The sequence below is a fragment of the Drosophila ficusphila genome, unplaced genomic scaffold (assembly GCF_018152265.1).
Source record: "Drosophila ficusphila isolate 14025-0441.05 unplaced genomic scaffold, ASM1815226v1 contig_414, whole genome shotgun sequence".
NCBI classification, from domain to species: Eukaryota; Metazoa; Arthropoda; class Insecta; order Diptera; family Drosophilidae; genus Drosophila; species Drosophila ficusphila.
The window spans coordinates 14,083,300-14,099,762 of record NW_025064328.1 but is presented as its reverse complement, the minus strand read 5'-3'; the positions used below and the strand labels follow the sequence as shown (position 1 = coordinate 14,099,762).

At 49.1% G+C, this 16,463-nt stretch overlaps 1 protein-coding gene across 8 annotated transcripts; it reads right to left on the bottom strand.

Annotated features, from left to right (window-relative positions):
* Position 1: 1 nt before the first annotated feature.
* Positions 2-15,519, bottom strand: LOC108090731 (myocyte-specific enhancer factor 2). 8 transcript variants are annotated; one of them, XM_017189545.2, is made up of 10 exons: positions 14,799-15,518; positions 7,889-8,285; positions 6,731-6,934; positions 5,771-6,089; positions 5,351-5,449; positions 5,060-5,196; positions 4,832-4,992; positions 4,317-4,765; positions 3,796-3,864; positions 2-3,257 (listed from the first exon to the last, which is right to left on the bottom strand). In XM_017189545.2, the coding sequence occupies exons 2-10, from the start codon at positions 7,940-7,942 to the stop codon at positions 3,100-3,102; spliced, it is 1,650 nt and encodes a 549-aa protein (XP_017045034.1). In that variant the 5' UTR covers positions 7,943-8,285; positions 14,799-15,518; the 3' UTR covers positions 2-3,099. The 8 variants fall into 8 exon arrangements, with proteins under 8 accessions (XP_017045034.1, XP_043064158.1, XP_017045040.1 ...); XM_043208223.1 differs by having other exon boundaries at positions 5,789-6,089; XM_017189551.2 differs by lacking the exon at positions 5,351-5,449 and having other exon boundaries at positions 5,789-6,089; positions 14,799-15,519.
* Between the last annotated feature and the right edge of the window lie 944 nt (positions 15,520-16,463).

The following is a 16,463-nucleotide window of genomic DNA, read 5'->3' as shown; positions in this document are numbered from 1 at the left end:
GTCAGTTGCCAAAAAGGTTTTATTTAAAATGTTCTACTATCATTGTTCGGTTTAGCCCTCGCTTTTTCTGTTTAAAACACCAACTTATTAGGTAAATATTGAATCCACAATCAATTTGTCAATTTGTCAAAACCTTTCGTATTCAGTGCACGGATAAAACTTGTTTCTCATTATATAGTTCACATATATGCGTGTGTATACTCTACTTTGTTTTTCACCAAAACGGTTGCATGTCCTTAGCTTAGCGTTAAGATTAGATGTATATGGTTATTTGAACAGACACATCGATGGATACACTTAGTGGGTGACCCTCTCTCCGAAATGCTCCTAATCCTTGTGCAGATCCGCACGTCTCGCCAGACTATCTGGGGCGAGCCGCAATACTATCTAGGTGAGTCCAAGCACAAGTCTTTGTACAACTAGTACGTGTACGTGATGCGTGTGGGGTGCCACATAAATCCCATTACAACAGTGCGTGGGCCTAACATTTTATCTAGGTACTATCCTAAAGGTACAGCGAATACAAATGTACACCCTGGATCCGGAGATCCCACTTCCCGACTGCTTCCGTGCTGCGAGTGGTCCCTGTGACCGTAGGACGTCTTCTAGACAGTCTGTACTGTACAACGAGTCCACCGAATCTATATTACTCCTAACAACTTCTTGTTTAAATAGACTAGACTATGTGGGTTTCGGGGTAAGCCTTCCTTGTCCGATGCCAATTGAAACGCCCTTTGTACATTACGTGCTGCTTAGTGGAGGTTATCTCTCTCTCGGGACTCACTAGGTTCGATTGGGGTTATCATTAAAGTATCCAGATTTATCTACGCTTATTCAAGTAGCACAATTAACACCTGTATTGAAATTTTTCACCATCAAGTTGTTCGTTATCATTATCATTTGCAATCAACATTAGTACAACATGCAGGTATGCAAGTGTGTATGTCTCCATGTATTTGTTTGTTCATCAAAAAGAGGCACTGTTTTTAAGGCAACACTACACAGTGAAGTTATACACCAGGATCTATGTACACCAACAGAAGGAGGTCCAAATCAATTGAGGGAGGAGGGGTGTGGGAAAGTCCGAAAGTCCTCGCAAACAATATGAAAATCATGTAGGGTCCGGGTCACAACATTCAGGGGTGCAACAAGAATAACCACAATATCCACGAATTACTTATATGTACACAATATATATAATATATAACGTTACCAACAAAGAAGGGAGCGGCCCGTTCCGGGCATCCCCGGGGTTACTGGAGGAGATTCGCCGCGGAATGGACCGCGTCCAGGGTCTCTCATCCTAAAAGTGCGCTTCGGTTCGGGGACCTCGGCTGGTTGCTTAGTTGTTAGTGTATGTGTATATCGAATATGGCTATAAAATATCTTTCGCGTGCTGGTAGACGTTTCGCTTCGCACTCCCCGCCCGATCCGCTTCAATATGCTTAAATATGTACGTGTAAAGCTTGTTCAATGGGGAAACCTGTAGAGTGTAAGCTAGCTCCTCTTCACTTTCTCCTCCGGCTGCAGTTGCAGTTGCAGCTTGCAGAAAGCATTCTGCTCCTAAATGTGCACAGCTGATGCAGCCCGTCTTAAATACAAATTTACATAAATACCTTGCTCTTGCTGCTGCGCTCCGCGCGCGGCTGTATAAAGTGCAACAGGTCATGCGGCCAGAGCAAATATTGGCGGGCGCGTTTACCCCTTAGTCAAATATTGGCAATTTCGAAATGGGCAATTGACATTGACACAGACGCAGACACGCCCACACGCCCACTGGCCTGTTCAAACAGGGCCGGAAACATGGCGAGTGGGGCCGGGGCGGGTAGCAAATAAAGATATGGACTAATCAAACAAAACTGGCAACGAAAACAAGAACCGAAACAAAAAGCGAACACAAGAGTTTCTCGAATAATTTTATTTAAATTATATTTTGTTGAGTTGTTGTTGTTGTTGCGGTTGCGATTGCGATTGTTGTTGTTTTACAAACTGCATGCATGTAAATGTAGAAAATACAAAACTTAGGGACAAGAATTTGAAGCACTTCAAATTGAATAGAAATCCACTTTAAACGTAAATTACAAATATGACTTCGTTTCGCTTAAGAGATGAAGAGAAGAGTGTCTATTAAATAATCGCTTAAATCAGGACTAAATCATAATCGTAAAGTGTGTATAATATTTATGTGTATAATTGCGTAAGCTAAAAACAAACCGGGCTCGACTTCGAACCGCCAAAAGAGTGTGTGCATAGAACAGAACTGAAGAGACAGTAATTGCACAAAATGATAAGCTATAAATTATGATCGAACACTGAGTACGTCTGCTGGGGGTCTGTGTGATATTTACAGCATAAGGAGCTCGCCCCAACCGTTTCCGTTTCCATTACGTTACGTCAAGTTACGTTACGTTCCATTCCGTTCTGAATGTGTTCCCCCCTTCCTCTTCTTCTTCTTTCTTTTCGTCTGCAGCACTTGCCTTAACTAGATTTAACATTATCTTTAACCATACGCGTAACTGTACTCGTAATTGTAATTGTAACTAAAACTAAACTAAATCAGCTCAACACTCCGGCCTGCCCGAACTGCGCGGCAGAGCTCCTGCCTGCCATGCATCATAATTTAAAATTATATCTATTACCGTAGGCTGTACTCGTAATTCATTTAAGTTACAATAACTATAGATATGACACTGTCACTGTTCGCTTGAACCGAAAACAAAACAAAGCCCCCGCTCCCCCCGCCTAACGCCTAACGCTTCACGCTTCCCGTTTCTCAACTATTGCACTGGTGCGGGAACGGAGGACGCCGAGGGACTACGGGAGCTGCTGCGCTCCGTAGGACACCGCCAGCTGCTGCCCGTAGCAGTCGTAGCCGGGCTGCAGGAGGCTGTAGGAGCTCCTCGCCAGCTCCTTCCGCGGCGGTGGCGGCATCATCGCCAGGTCGTCGCACTCCGCCGGCTTCTTGTTGCTGCTGCTGCTGCTGATGGAGTTGCTGCTGCTGCTGTTGCTGTGGCAGCTGGTGTTGCTGCTGCTGCTGCTGATGCTGTTACTGTTGCTGTGATGCGGCTTGTAGTGGCTGCTTCCGGCAGCTCGTGCCGGCTATGTGCCCCATCCGCCCGATATTCTCGGCCGTTTGTGGTTGGGGGCGTCGTAGTCGCCCAGCTGCTGCTGTTGGTGTTGCTGCTGCTGCTGCTGTTGCTGCTGCTGCTGCGCCGCCACGGCGGCCAGACGCACATCCTGCTCGCTGCTCGGCGCACCTGCGTTAAGGATAATGAAGTCTGTTAAGCCATTAGTCGATTTGCTCCAGGTCGCGTGTGTGTGACAAAGGCAGGCGGGCGGACATTCAAGGCGGGCGGGTTGGTGGGCGATCGGGGCGTGGCCAGACACTCGGATCACTCGGAGCATCTGACCAGTGTGAGTGTGTGTCTCGTGAATATGAGTCCTGCAGCTCCAAAGGTCACACACGAGTGCGTTTCGGCGACCTTTGAAGCTGCAGTGGGTGTTTCTGGTTAGAGGGAAGTCGATTGGTTGTGTGGTTAGTGGGGGAAATCAAAACAAAGCCAGGCAACAAAATGTTCTTTGGAATTTCACAATCTTAAAGGACCCCCTCAAAAAGGAAACTCAAACTGAACCGAACTCAAGCCCTTCCCTAAGTTAAATGGAATTTCTTTGCTTTACAACAATTTTGCTACAGTTGTGTATGTATGCGTATTTATAGGTGTTGGTATGCGTGTTTATGTGTATGTGTGTGTGTGTCTGAATGTTTTGATGTAGTTTCGGTTGTGGCCAATTTACCGGCAAAATTCCATCTAGGATTATGTCCCATTAGCGCGCGGTACGGATATCCTTCATACTTATCATGCCCTAAATTATCACACAATGTGGTTGTTGTCGTTGTCGTTGTGGGTTAATGCAAAAAAAGACAATCGTATTAAGTAGTAACAATATTAGAACGGCAGGTTGCAGGTTGGTAGAAAGTATGTAGCTAGAAAATCGCAGTGCCTCCGAGGGCAACGCAGCGTATACGTAATACGAAATAGGGCATTAAGTATACGCCCGTTGGGCACTGAAAACTGAACGTTAGCGGAAAGGAGAGCGATTAGCGCCGGAAACATGCCGCATTAGGTTTTAATTTTTGCAATAGGCACTCCAAATTTCAAATTTGCAGCTCTGGACAAATTAGTAGACGAGTGGCAGAAAATCCAAGTGCAAGCGGAAGTCCCTCGAGCACGAGGAGAAGTCAGAGCACAAAGAACGGAGAACGGAGAACAGAGAACAAGGAAGAGCAGCGAGCAGGTGCGGAAATCGAAGCCTACCTGGAGTGGGTGTGATGTGGCCCGTGGACGAGGGCCGCGAGTTGGGCATGACCAGGTGGTGCTGCTGCGCGTGGCCCAGCACGCTCAGGTTGGTCGCCTGCTCCGCGTTCCCGTTGCTGCCACCGCCACCGCCTCCTCCTCCTCCGCCGCCGCCTCCGGGGCCCGCTGATCCTCCGGCCAGGACACTGACGTTGTTCAGGTGCGTGATCACGTTGGCTGCCCCTCCGCCGCCTCCGCCTCCTCCTCCGCCAACTCCCCCGCCGCCACCGCTGGCGTTGCTGCTGGTGCTGCTGCTCGAGCCGCCGCTGCCCGTGGATCCGTTGCTGTTCTGCTGATGCCCGCTGGCGGAGAGGTCCCGCGGCGGCGACTGCGGCTCGGCCTTGACCTTGATGGAGACGGGTGAGGTGGCGGGCGGCGGCGTGCTATTCGAGACGGCCAGGTGCGACAAACTGCAGAAGAGAGCATCGAATTGGTTAGCAATGTAAAGCAGTGCGAACAGATCAGAGGAAACTTACGTGGAGTGCGGCACGAGGCCCTGGTGCCAGGTGTTGAGGCTCATGATGTCTACGCCGGAGGAGGAGAAGTCCTGCGCCCCGAAGGAGTAGCTCGTGAGGGCGGGGATCGGCGTCTGTAGCGTGACCACCGGCGTGTTCAGCGACGTCTGGCTCTGTCGTTGCTGCAGAGATAAAAGGAGGATGGAGGATATAAGGAGGTCTGCCTTCTTGGCTTCCTGGAGTACTCACATCTGCGTAGGCCACGTCGTCGGAGGCGGACATGTTGGGCGGCAAGGGGGCGATGGAGGGCGGTATGACGACCCGCAGGTTGGAAGCCCGGCCGTTCTGGCTGCCCGGCGACTGCTGCTTGATGGACAAGTGGTGGGCTGCAAGAGAGTTCGGTTAGTGGGGCACTGCATTTGGATTTGGATTCATCCAGGATGACGTTAGATTCGGATGGATGGATGGATGGTTAAGTGCGGGGTGGACTGGTGTGGAGTGGAGTGGATGGATGGATGAATAGATGAGGTTTATGCCCACCTATGCCGGGACTGGGACCCGGACTCGGTGATCCCACAAGCGGCGAGTGCGAGTGCGGATAGCCGTTCGACATCTCCAGCATGGAACCCGATGGATAGACTGATGGATATTCCGGGGATAGAGAAGATAAGAATATGCAACACGTTTAGACCGGATGGCAATCGCTAGTAAGTATTTTACTTGGCACGCAACTCGAGGTTAGATGGCGATGGTGAGTGGGTTAGCAGAGAACAGAAACCATAAGCAGTAAGTAACCAATAGAATGTTAGAATGGTTAGCTTTCGCATGCAGATCAGATCGGAAATCAATTTAAAATCACATCAGAAATCAAATCCAAACAGAACGGAAGATCAGAACAGAGAAACAATCGAACGATAGAGATAGAAATGTGTGTGCAGCCGCGCGAGACACTGTACTAACTTATCAGCGACATCCCACCTGAATCCGTCTCCGAACTCGATGGACGTGGGCTGATGTTGGTGTGCGACATCTGGGGGCTGGCCTGCAGCAGGTTGTCGCCGTAGGAGCCCGGCACCGGGACAGACACCGGCAGCGTGTAGCTGCTGTTCGGCAGCTGGCGCGGCGCCCCCGCACCGCCGATGGCCATCTGGTTGCGCTGCATCATGTTCTGGAACTCCTCGTCGATCTTGTTGTACTTGGCCTCCGTGCGCGGCGTGAGTGTGTAGTCCGTTTCGGCCTCGGGCGAGTCCGGCGACATCACGCCGTTCTTGTTCTCCTTCTGCGGGCAAAGGGAGAGTCGTGAGAAAAGTCGCCCAGTGACGTGGAGTCCTCCTCCTCCTCCTGCCCCTCCTTCTCCTTATCCTACTCCTTTCGGACCACTTCGCGCTCTGTTGTGCTGAATTATGCAAATGCCCATCGCGTCCTGCCATCCGATCCCCGCCTGCAGCATTACCATTACAGAACCATTTGCGCGGGGACGGCGACGCCGCATTAGAAATTCAAATGCGCTGGTGACATCTAACCATCCCCCCTCTCCCCCTGTTTCCCCTTCCTTCACTAAATGCTGCAGTCGCTGTGGCTTTAATCCTGGCCAAAAGACTCAACCGGTTACTTAAAGGTCTGCAGCACTTCCGTTGGAATAGATTTATTAAAGACTCCTACTAGATTACACTCCCTTAAAATAAATTAAATAAACTACTAGAATTACTATTCGTTTAAACGTAGATAGTACTCAGTAAGAGAGAATAGTTATCAAATGAAGAAGTTTCCTTTAGAGCCAGGTTACTACTGTAGCCGTCAACCCCAATCCCCCCGTTTTTATCCCTTTGCTGCTGCGCTTTTCACGGCTCACTTGAGTTTTGCATAACGTCGCTCCCCCCAATTTCCCCCCCGCTTTCCACCCAATTTCCCCGCACTCACCTCGATGATGTTCTTGTTGGTGAGCGACTCGTGCGGCTCGTTGTACTCGGTGTACTTGAGCAGGACGCGGTCCATGTCGGTGCTGGCGTACTGGTAGAGCTTGTTGCTCGACGAGAAGATGATGAGGGCGATCTCGCAGTCGCAGAGCACGGACAGCTCGTAGGCCTTCTTCATCACTCCGAACTTGCGCTTGTTGAAGGTCACCTGCGGGCGGAGAACCGGAAGCGGAAGTGCGTTCAATTGCGGCCCGTGCTCAAATATTTATGCGCCTCAAAGGTAATTAGGGGAAAGGTGGCCAGAGAACTCTGTCTCCTTTGCTAGCCGGTAAGCTTGAAAGCTGGCTAGCTGGATTGGTGGCTAGTTGGTAATGAATCGATTACGGCCGAGTCAAGGCCAAAGGGGCAGCACAATAAACAAGTTGTTACTGCCGGGCGATGACGCGTTTATGGCCTGGCCAAGACACCGCCTCAGCCCAGCAGAAAAGCGGTGGGAAAACCTTGCGATGACACGACACACGCTCGCTCGCCAGTTGGAAAGTGGAAAAGCGGAAAAGTGGGAATGGCGGAGGCAATTTCCGAGTGAAAAACTTTCACTGCTGGCAGGATGGTTTGTGGCCCAAAATGATTAGAGTAGAAAAGTGAATGAAACTGCCTTAAACTGTAGAACAAAGCCATTGGGCAAAGCAATTTGAAATTAAGATTGCTTACTATTTATTCACTTTCGTATTTATAATTCCAGTGAATAACAAAGTGGAAGATAATGCTTTCGGGAAATTACTTGTTGTGGAAAATGAGCATTGCTCACGGATAATATATTTTAAGAATTATTACAATGCCCAATCGGAAGTTACGCATTCTAGATTAAACTTAAACTTCAGCGGACCAAACTATGGAATACGGACCACCGATCAGACATTTAATTAGCCTGACTAATGAGGAAATTCCGCGTAACGCGGGTTCGATTTCAGTTTAACAACCGTAAGTCGATTCCCGTGCTTCATCAGCGTCTTAATTGAGTTGCATTGCCATGGAGAAGCAGAAGCGAACAATTGCTGCTTCCTTTGGGATGGAATGCTACTATTGCCTTGGATTGCCGAGACTGCCGGGATTGCTGGGATTGCTGGGAGTTCCGGGGATGGGAGGACCTGCTGACACTCACCTGCCGATTGCGCTCGTCGGTGATGCGTGATATTTGGATTTTTTTGCGACCCATGGCAACAGCTTCGCTTTCCTCCTCCTGCGGCTGAAACGGAGACGTCGGTGTCCTTGGGCTCGGCTGGCTGAGTCCTGCTGGCTTGGATTCCTGCTCCTTCGCCGGATTCCCGACTGCAAACTGCAAAACTCTCTTACTGTTAGTGGCTGCCCTGCGGATTGCTGTGGCTCTTCCTCGGGCGGCAGGCGTGGGGCATAGTTATATATATTGCCTATATAGTATCCCTCCTCTCGCTGTGTGTATAAGTGGACGGCTTGTCAAAACGGCAAATTCTCTTGTGTATATAGGTGTGTATATAGATCTATATAATTGTTGTGTTTCCGTATAAATTGTCCTCAGGTAACTGCAACGAGTAAAAAACGAGGAGAAGGGGAGACAATAAGTGATTGACTGGCTCGATGGGTGGGAGTAATTAACCCGTAAATTAACCCGTGGCTGACCATTTAACCCACTTAGCTGGCCACTTCAAAAGGCTCTTCCAGCTGGACGGGGCAGGATTTGCGGTCAACTTGCTCCATTGTCGCTCCACTGGCGCTGAAAGTTCAATGCACCGCTAATGAAGAGCAAGTGACGCCCACCACCCACCACCCACCAGCCACCTTTCGCCCACGATGACCTATTTCCTGCCCCGACCTCGTCTCTAATTGATGTCGACTGACCCACGCATGATTAGATAAGCGCTGCTCCTCCGCCTCCACTGGAGGCCCTGGGAGCGGGAGACCCTGGGAGCGGGAGACCCTGGGAGCCTGGACCCGAGCCGAGCGGGTTTGCTTTGATGTCCTGCCAGCTCCCTCCTCACACGCACCGAATCACTGAGGATGTGCCGACAACTCGCTCGCAAGCCGCTTTAAAGCGAGAGACGAGGAGCGAGAGCGGAAGCGGAAGCGGCACTCCAGATCCCGTTTTCCCGTTTTCCGCCCGCCCGGGGCAACGGCAACACTGAGGAGCTCCGGCGGAAGCTGGGTCTCTGTCGGCTTTCCACGCTTTTCCCGCCCCTCGCAGCCCTTCCCCTCTGCGGCAGTGGCACGTGGCTGGCAAACGCGAGCCAGCAAAAGCATCCTCGTGTCCCCCAATCGCTTCATCACTGCGAAAAACTTGGCCTGATCAAGTTTGCAATGAACTATGAAACCGAGAAGACCAGAGTGTGTCAGCCCTGCGCCACAATAAGCAATATTTTTATACTCTTTTAAATTTAGAACATATGTTCCGAGACAGAAGTCTCATCACGTAGGTTGGCAAAAATTTAATTAAGTTCGGGATATATTTTTATCACAAATAAACCGCTGCTCTGCCGAAATTTCAATATTGAATGCATACATTTTTTCTCCGTGTTTTAGTAAAAGGAAATCGAGGCGGATGAATTTCAGTTGGCTCAGTTTTGGTCTTCCTTTTCGTCTTCGTCTGTTGTTTGTCCTCCGGCCAGGACTGCTACTACAACAAAAACAACAATAACAGCAACAACAGCAACAACTAAAGTGCCTTGGCAACGCTTTCCCTTTTTCCTTTTCCCCCATCGCTTTTCCTCGACGCACGCAGCGACCTACGCAATATGCCTCAGCTTTCAGCTTTCAGTTCTGCCAGCGGGAGGAGAAAGTGGGTGGTGTTATTGTGGGTGGGAGGGGTCTTAGCCTTGACGAGTATGTGTGACAGCCAGCACACACACACTCGCAACAGCGAGGACACACTCAACAAACTCGATACATTTCCCTGCTTTTCCCATTCGCCTTCCTTTATTCGGGCGACCCTCCATGATTATGCGTGAGTTTTGTGCTCGGTGACTTGAGCATTCATTATTGATATGGAAAAGAAACGAAACGGAGGCAAACAGCAGGCGGGGAGCGAGCATAAGGAATGAATCGATAATGATATTGATGACGTTACCATTTGATTCGCTGGCAACCGAATCGGAATCAGAATCAGGAGACATCGTGGAGAGAATAGAGCCACTCTCACTCGGTGACTTTCCTTCGGGGATTTAATGGCATGACCACGGACAAGTGTTGCTCCGAATGGAAAAGCAGAAGCAGCGAGACAGAGTATCAAGTATACGCAGTGGTGACCCCCGCCCCGCTATCAATAATTATCCGTTTAGTAATCAATATTAGATTTTGGAAAATTCTATCCAACAGGGCAAATTGCTGCTCTTCTCTGTTTGTCTGCTCGTGTTTGAGTTTCGGCTAAGCACTTGGGCCATAATTAAGGGACACCTAATCCGCTTAGGACGTGCCGCTCACCATTTTGTGATTGCCGTTCAGCGGATTATCCGGGAAATAGCCTGCGATTGATTCCAGTCACTTTTGGGGTCTTTGTGCTCCTATCGAGACTCCAAGCTGCAGAAGTCCAAATCTTGGGAGAAGTGCGTCAGTGGCGCAGATGAATAACTGAAGGCGTGACACAGGCGAACCAGTTATCACACCGCAAGTGAGTCAGTTAGGAGCAACATGCCACATCTGTCACTGCATCAGCTGCAAACTGGGAAGTGGCCGCGATTCGGGGTGGTGGCAAGTACGCAAGGCCATGTGGCAGACGGCAGCAGGACGCCAAGTGCTCGAATTACGAGCTTGTCCTTTTTGTAGCATACTTATCAGCGTCTGCAATTGAATTGGACCCACGCTGCTCGGGACTTGGCTGGAAGGCAGCTGAAGCGGGGGAGTTTTAAGGGTCACAGCTTCAAAGGTTAATTTTGCACTTAAAAGGGAATTTACAATCGGTTTGGGCAGAATACGGCAATCAAGGATCCCCTTTTTCAACTATAATATGTTATTCTTTTACATCTCTCTGTTGTAAAAAGCGGTTGGTTTTTATCAGTCATAATTAGTCCGATGGCCAGAAAGTCCCACTCAAGAGCTATCGGAAATCTGCATTCTTTGCCCGGGAGAAGCACTCGCTCACCGGTATCTAATCTCGAGAATTTCAAGCTGCCAAAACTCTTTATAAATCAAACGGCCACCCGCGACACCCGCGTCATCCGGAGAACATTAATGGGCCTGTGTTTGCGCGGTCGAGCGGCACTTGAAGTGGTGCAGGTGTGGGCCCACGAAAACAATCTAGAATGACGGCTGAAATATTCGACTAATTGCAGGGCAGAAAGTGGGGAAATGGCGGGGTGCTCGGGATCGGAAGGAGGGCTAATCACCGCAACGGAACGTCTCGGAAAACAAAGGATGTGCGGAATGAATCTGTGGCCCGGGGGCCGAAAGAACTTAACACGGTTTTCATTGCGACAATCAACCATTTGCGGCTGCAACTTTTCACTGGGTCAACGGCAAAGGCGGCACTTGAGGACAACGGAAGAGGACGGAAGAGGATGGAGCAAGGATGCACCCAGTCCGCTCCATCGGAGGATGTGTGTCAAGACATTTGTCTTGCGAGCGGGCAATTAAAACGAAGCAAGCTGCCGCCACGTTGCACGCTGCCTGCTGCCTGCTTCTCCATTTAATTGGCCCAAAGTCTGCGGCGACATCATTAGGCAAATGGCCAAGAACAAGCCTCAAGAATGTGGGTGTTTTTTGCCGGAATCGCGAATCCCTCGAAACCCTCCGCTTGGCAACTTTATACAGTGTTTTCCTAATTGTTTCGTTTGGCCAACAAAGGCGGCGGCACATTATCGATTTGATTTAGTGAATCACTCACCGCTCTGCGGCTTTTTCTCCGATGAGCAGGCATTAAAAAAGGCGAAAACTTGTTTCTGTTGCTGCCTTGATTGCGCTCAATTAGCATTTGTTGCGGGCAAATTTATGCAAATTTTAAACTTTTCCGTATTTTGGAGGAATGAACTCCGAACCGATTGCGAAACCAGTTGTGGCCGCCCTGAGATGAGCCGATCTGAATGCAATCTCTCACCGTCCGAGTCGCGCAGCCTCAATTAGAGCGGCGGAGATCGCGGCAAACCTTTCATAAATTCAGTTTTTATGGCAGCTGCCCGGCCAAATTTCAAGTTTAAGAAACTCGCAATTTATCACCTGCCTTCGAATAATGTAAGCTCAGGGGCCTTTATATAGTATTTGCCCAACTTGTGAACGCATTAGAGGTACTTGATAATTTTTCTTAATTCAATAGATCGTCGCTTTGGGAGGCTCCGACTTCCGCCTTGCGCCTCACTTTCACTTTTTTCATCTGCCGCAGATCTGTCAATGTCCCCCGGGCTTAGTTGTTGCTGTGCTGTTGTTAATGTGCCGCAGTTAACGCATTCTTGGGACTCGGTTATAAATCTTGACTTAATTAAAGACACGCGCGCTTTAAGACGCGATGAAAACGCGCCACAAACGCGTCATTTGGAGCGGCCACTGAGGCGGAACTTTTTGGTGGTCGGAAATTGAGTTTAGAACTGTAAATTACCGAACAAAGAAGTTGGGGTTACCCCATCAATATAATGTTGGCAGTAGAGCTGATCTAATGTGCTTTTTATTGGGTATCCATTGAGCCATTTAAAAAGGGTTCCTGTACCTTTGGCTTTACAAATGCCTTACACTATTGGTTTTCCAATCTACCTCTCGTGTTTTGAATGTAATGTTATATCCAGAAGTAATCTCAGCTTTTCTGCAGACTCCGTAAACATTGTTCTGAACTCGTGGCGGTTTTATGTGGCCGAAGAAGTGTTATGCGATAGCCTGCTCTTGTTTATAAGAAGGCGGGATATCTGCACACTTCGATTTCCAATATTTCTGCCAGCGCTGCAGTACCCCTCGATATCTGGCCGCCTTCCTGCAGCCTGTTTATCAACATTCCGATTGCAGAAAGCAGAAAAGGCCAGCGAAGGGGGAGGAGTGCAGTTCCCCGAATCCAAGGTTTGCTTCTTTGGCCCGAAACACGCGTCCCATGTTAAGGTAGTCGAACAAACTCGAGTTCCCGGGCCCCGAGTCACCTACGGGTACACCTACCATCTACTATCTTATCGCCCGCACTCACACAGGCGCACTCCGCCGGGCGGATTGTGGGAGAGAGGGCCAAACAAAAACACAAACAGACACAACGGACACGACAGAAGAAATCATAATAATAATAAAAATAATTATAATTGTGGGGAAGAGCGGCGGCAATAACCATAATTATCACAGACACTCGAGAGCCGCAAACACGGCAAATGGCAAAAAAACATTTATTTTTTAATAACTACACCCATACAGCGAAGCCGGCGTGTTTATGAGCCTGTCTGTGAGCTGTGAGCCCGCCACCTCCACCACCTTCACCACCACCAGAACCACCAACACCACCACCACCAACACACAGGCACACACACGTGTGATAAGAAAGACTCTCGCTCTCGATGGCAGATAGTGGAGCAGCGGCACAAAGCACGGCAAATAAAACAAATTCTGATTGCGAATTTTTATCAAGCCCCGAACAGCAGCAACAACAACAACTATAACAACAACAACAACAACGAGGAGCTAACTCAACTATTTTTCGTTGAAAAATTTGCCAACAAATTATTTTCTGCTGATAAGATGTTAGTTAGGTTTTCCTGTTTTGGATTGACTTCTTTGTTTGACTTCGAACTTGAAAAATAACAGTACTTCGTCACTTTACACAATGCAAATTCTTGTTTAGAACTTAAAGTAAAATCAAGTAAAACCCAAATAACAAAAAAGTTTAAGTAGTTTAGTAGGACTTTACGTTTGAAATTCCTTAGTAATTACTAGCCTGAAACTGAAAACGTGGCTTAAACGTGACTACGGCAAACATGTTTCAGGTTCGAAGGTAATCGATCGTAATCGAGAACGTGATCAGAGGTGGATCCCGTTATCTCGGGCCTGCATTGCCGAGCGCCCGCTATCGTTTATCGATAGCCAATCGCCGTGGCTAAGTCCAAGGCAAATCGGGAGCGATAATCGCCCCTCAATTGCTTAGTTAGCTGGTTGAGCCGACTGCCCCCCGCAACGCCAGCCCCTCCTGCGGATCCTGCGAGGTGTCAAAGTGCATTGCACGCATGTCCAGCTGGCTGGAGTGCGAGCGAGATAACGAAACTCGCAGTTCGCGCTTTCTTCTCCCTTCTCCCTTCTCCTCTCGCCAATGGCTGAAGCAAAGTGCAGACGATTATCAGCAGGCTCGCCAATCGGCCAGCCAGTCGATCCGTCAGTTGGTCGGCTGGTCGGTTGGCCATAAAACTACATGCAAAATAACTTGATAGCAGGGAAATGGATTTGAACTTCGCGGAGGAGTGCGGCTCCCTCACAATTGATACGAAAATCGCTTATCAGGCGAGCGAACTCAGTGTTCTCAGTATGTGCGTGTCGCTCCCCCGTGTGTGGCAGCCACTTCCAGCATTAAGTCGCGGGAAAGAAACCGAAACCGAACATCGAACGATATCAATTGAAGGGAATACCATAAGTGGAACCGGGACAGAGCACGAGTCGAAGGCCCGGACGATATCTGCTCTTCCGCGGAATCCAGTCGATTGGCCAGCGGTGACGTCAGTTGCCATCGGTCTACCGATTTCGTTACCGACATGCCGGCTGCCATCGTGTTTGTAATTGTAAATTATAGATAATCAAATTGCCTATCGGCCCTTCAAAGGAGGGGTTACAGCCCGGGCGAGATCTGTAAATAACCACTAAGCCTTTGGGAGCAACGGCGAGTCAGTGGGCAAAGCCCCACCACAAGTGTGGTGAGGTCGTCTTTTCTGCATTAATCATTTGTTTTATTCAAGATTGAAAGTTAATTTACAATTAGTTGAGAATACTTCTCTCGCGAGCACCATTCACATATGTACATGAGTAACACAGCTGACTTATTAAAGTAATTGTTTCTAAATCTAAAATATTTTCAATTATACTGTAATCACCAAGTTTAAACTCTTTATTTTTTTCGAATTCGCGAAAACTCAAGCACATTCCTCGAAAGGGGAAAAACTTACATGATTCGCTTTTCAGCAGAGCTTCCGTTTCCTCAAGAAAGGTTCCCAAAAAGGCTGCTCAATAGAAACCGACGAGTTTTGAACTTTGCGGGATGCCAGGTCGCTCGGGAGGTGTTTGCACAAATGTTTCCGCTCACACACGAAAATCTTCGCAATTGAGATGCAAATTGAACTGTTGTTTGAATTCAGAATTCAGAACTCAGAATTCGGGCTTTGTTTACGCCGCTCGCTCGATAAACATCGGGGCGAAATGCAGTCAGTGATATGTTTGCCGTTATGTTTGTCGTGTGCCTTAGCTTTTGTAAATATAAACAAAGTCCGGGGGGCGGGAAGTGGACGGGGCGGGGCTCACGACGGCGGGCGCAAATAAAAGTTAAAAATAAAAACTTATAATTGTCCGACGGCTGTTGTTATTTTTATTATTGTTGCCATTTATTTTTGGAAATAGACGTTGAATTTGTTTATATGGAGTAAAAATAAATTATTGCGCGTAGAGCGAGAGCAGCGGGCCAGCATAATTTCTCGCGCGTTCGATTTAGGATCTCTATCTGCTGCGGATCGCTAGCGGAATCGGATCGGCTCGGAATGAAAATATCGAACTCGCAAACGGATCTGATCTGAATCTGCCGGAGTCCCAAAAACCGAAAACCGAAAAGCTGAAGAAGCGGCGCTGCGGACGCGTACAAACGTACTGACGGATACGCCGCCGTTGACGTCGTAACGCCAAGTACGCACACACCGATACGGCCGCACACAGATGCGGATACAGGCAGGCTCTCTCGCCGCCGCCGCCGCCGCCGCCGCCGCCGCAGTCGCACACTCACACACACTTGCCAGCGGCGAGGAGGATTTTCGTTTCGTGGTGAACTCACGAACTCACTCACACGCGCTCACCTTCTAACGGTGCCTTTTGTTTTCGCCTTTTTGTGTAACAGAATATCGCACACACATGCCCAAAGCGAGAGAGAGAGCGGGAGAGAGAGTGCGCAGGCGCTGGCTTTGAGTTTTCACTCGCAACGAAAGCAAGAGTGGGAGAGTTGTGGAGGGGGGAGGGGGAGCGTGGAAGAGTGGGAGAGGGGGTGAGTGAGTGTACGTGGGTGAGTGCGTGCGGGAGTCGAACGAGAAACATATGGTTTTTGTTTGTGCCCAGCCAGACACACAGTCACACAGTTACACACAGCCACACACACACACGGACACACTCACATTCGATCAATCAGCAACAGTTACAGTTATTTCGCTCGCATAGCTCGCTGTCCCGCTCTAGCAGCCCCCCATAAATGTTAATTATCCCCAAACTGCCCTCCCCCAACTAACCCCCTGCCAAAACATCGCTTTGGTTTCCTTTTTCCTTTGTATCCGTGTCTCTCCGCTTCCCAGGACCTCCCCCTCTGTTTTTTGTGTGTATTTAATTTATTTGTCCTTGCCACTGGATCCTCTCTACAAACAATCGCCCACCCACCCGCCATTAGTTTCCCCCCCGGCGCAGCTTAATAAAAACTTTGTTGACCTGCGTTTGGCAGCGGAAAAAGAAGCAAGGAGGAGTCCTGTTCTGCGGGGATACTAACGGCTTATTACCCTGTTACGAAATGTGCTGCATACCCAAAGGCGGCTTCAGGACAATAGTGAAAGGCAATCGACCAATTAAGCAATATTTTGGTATAT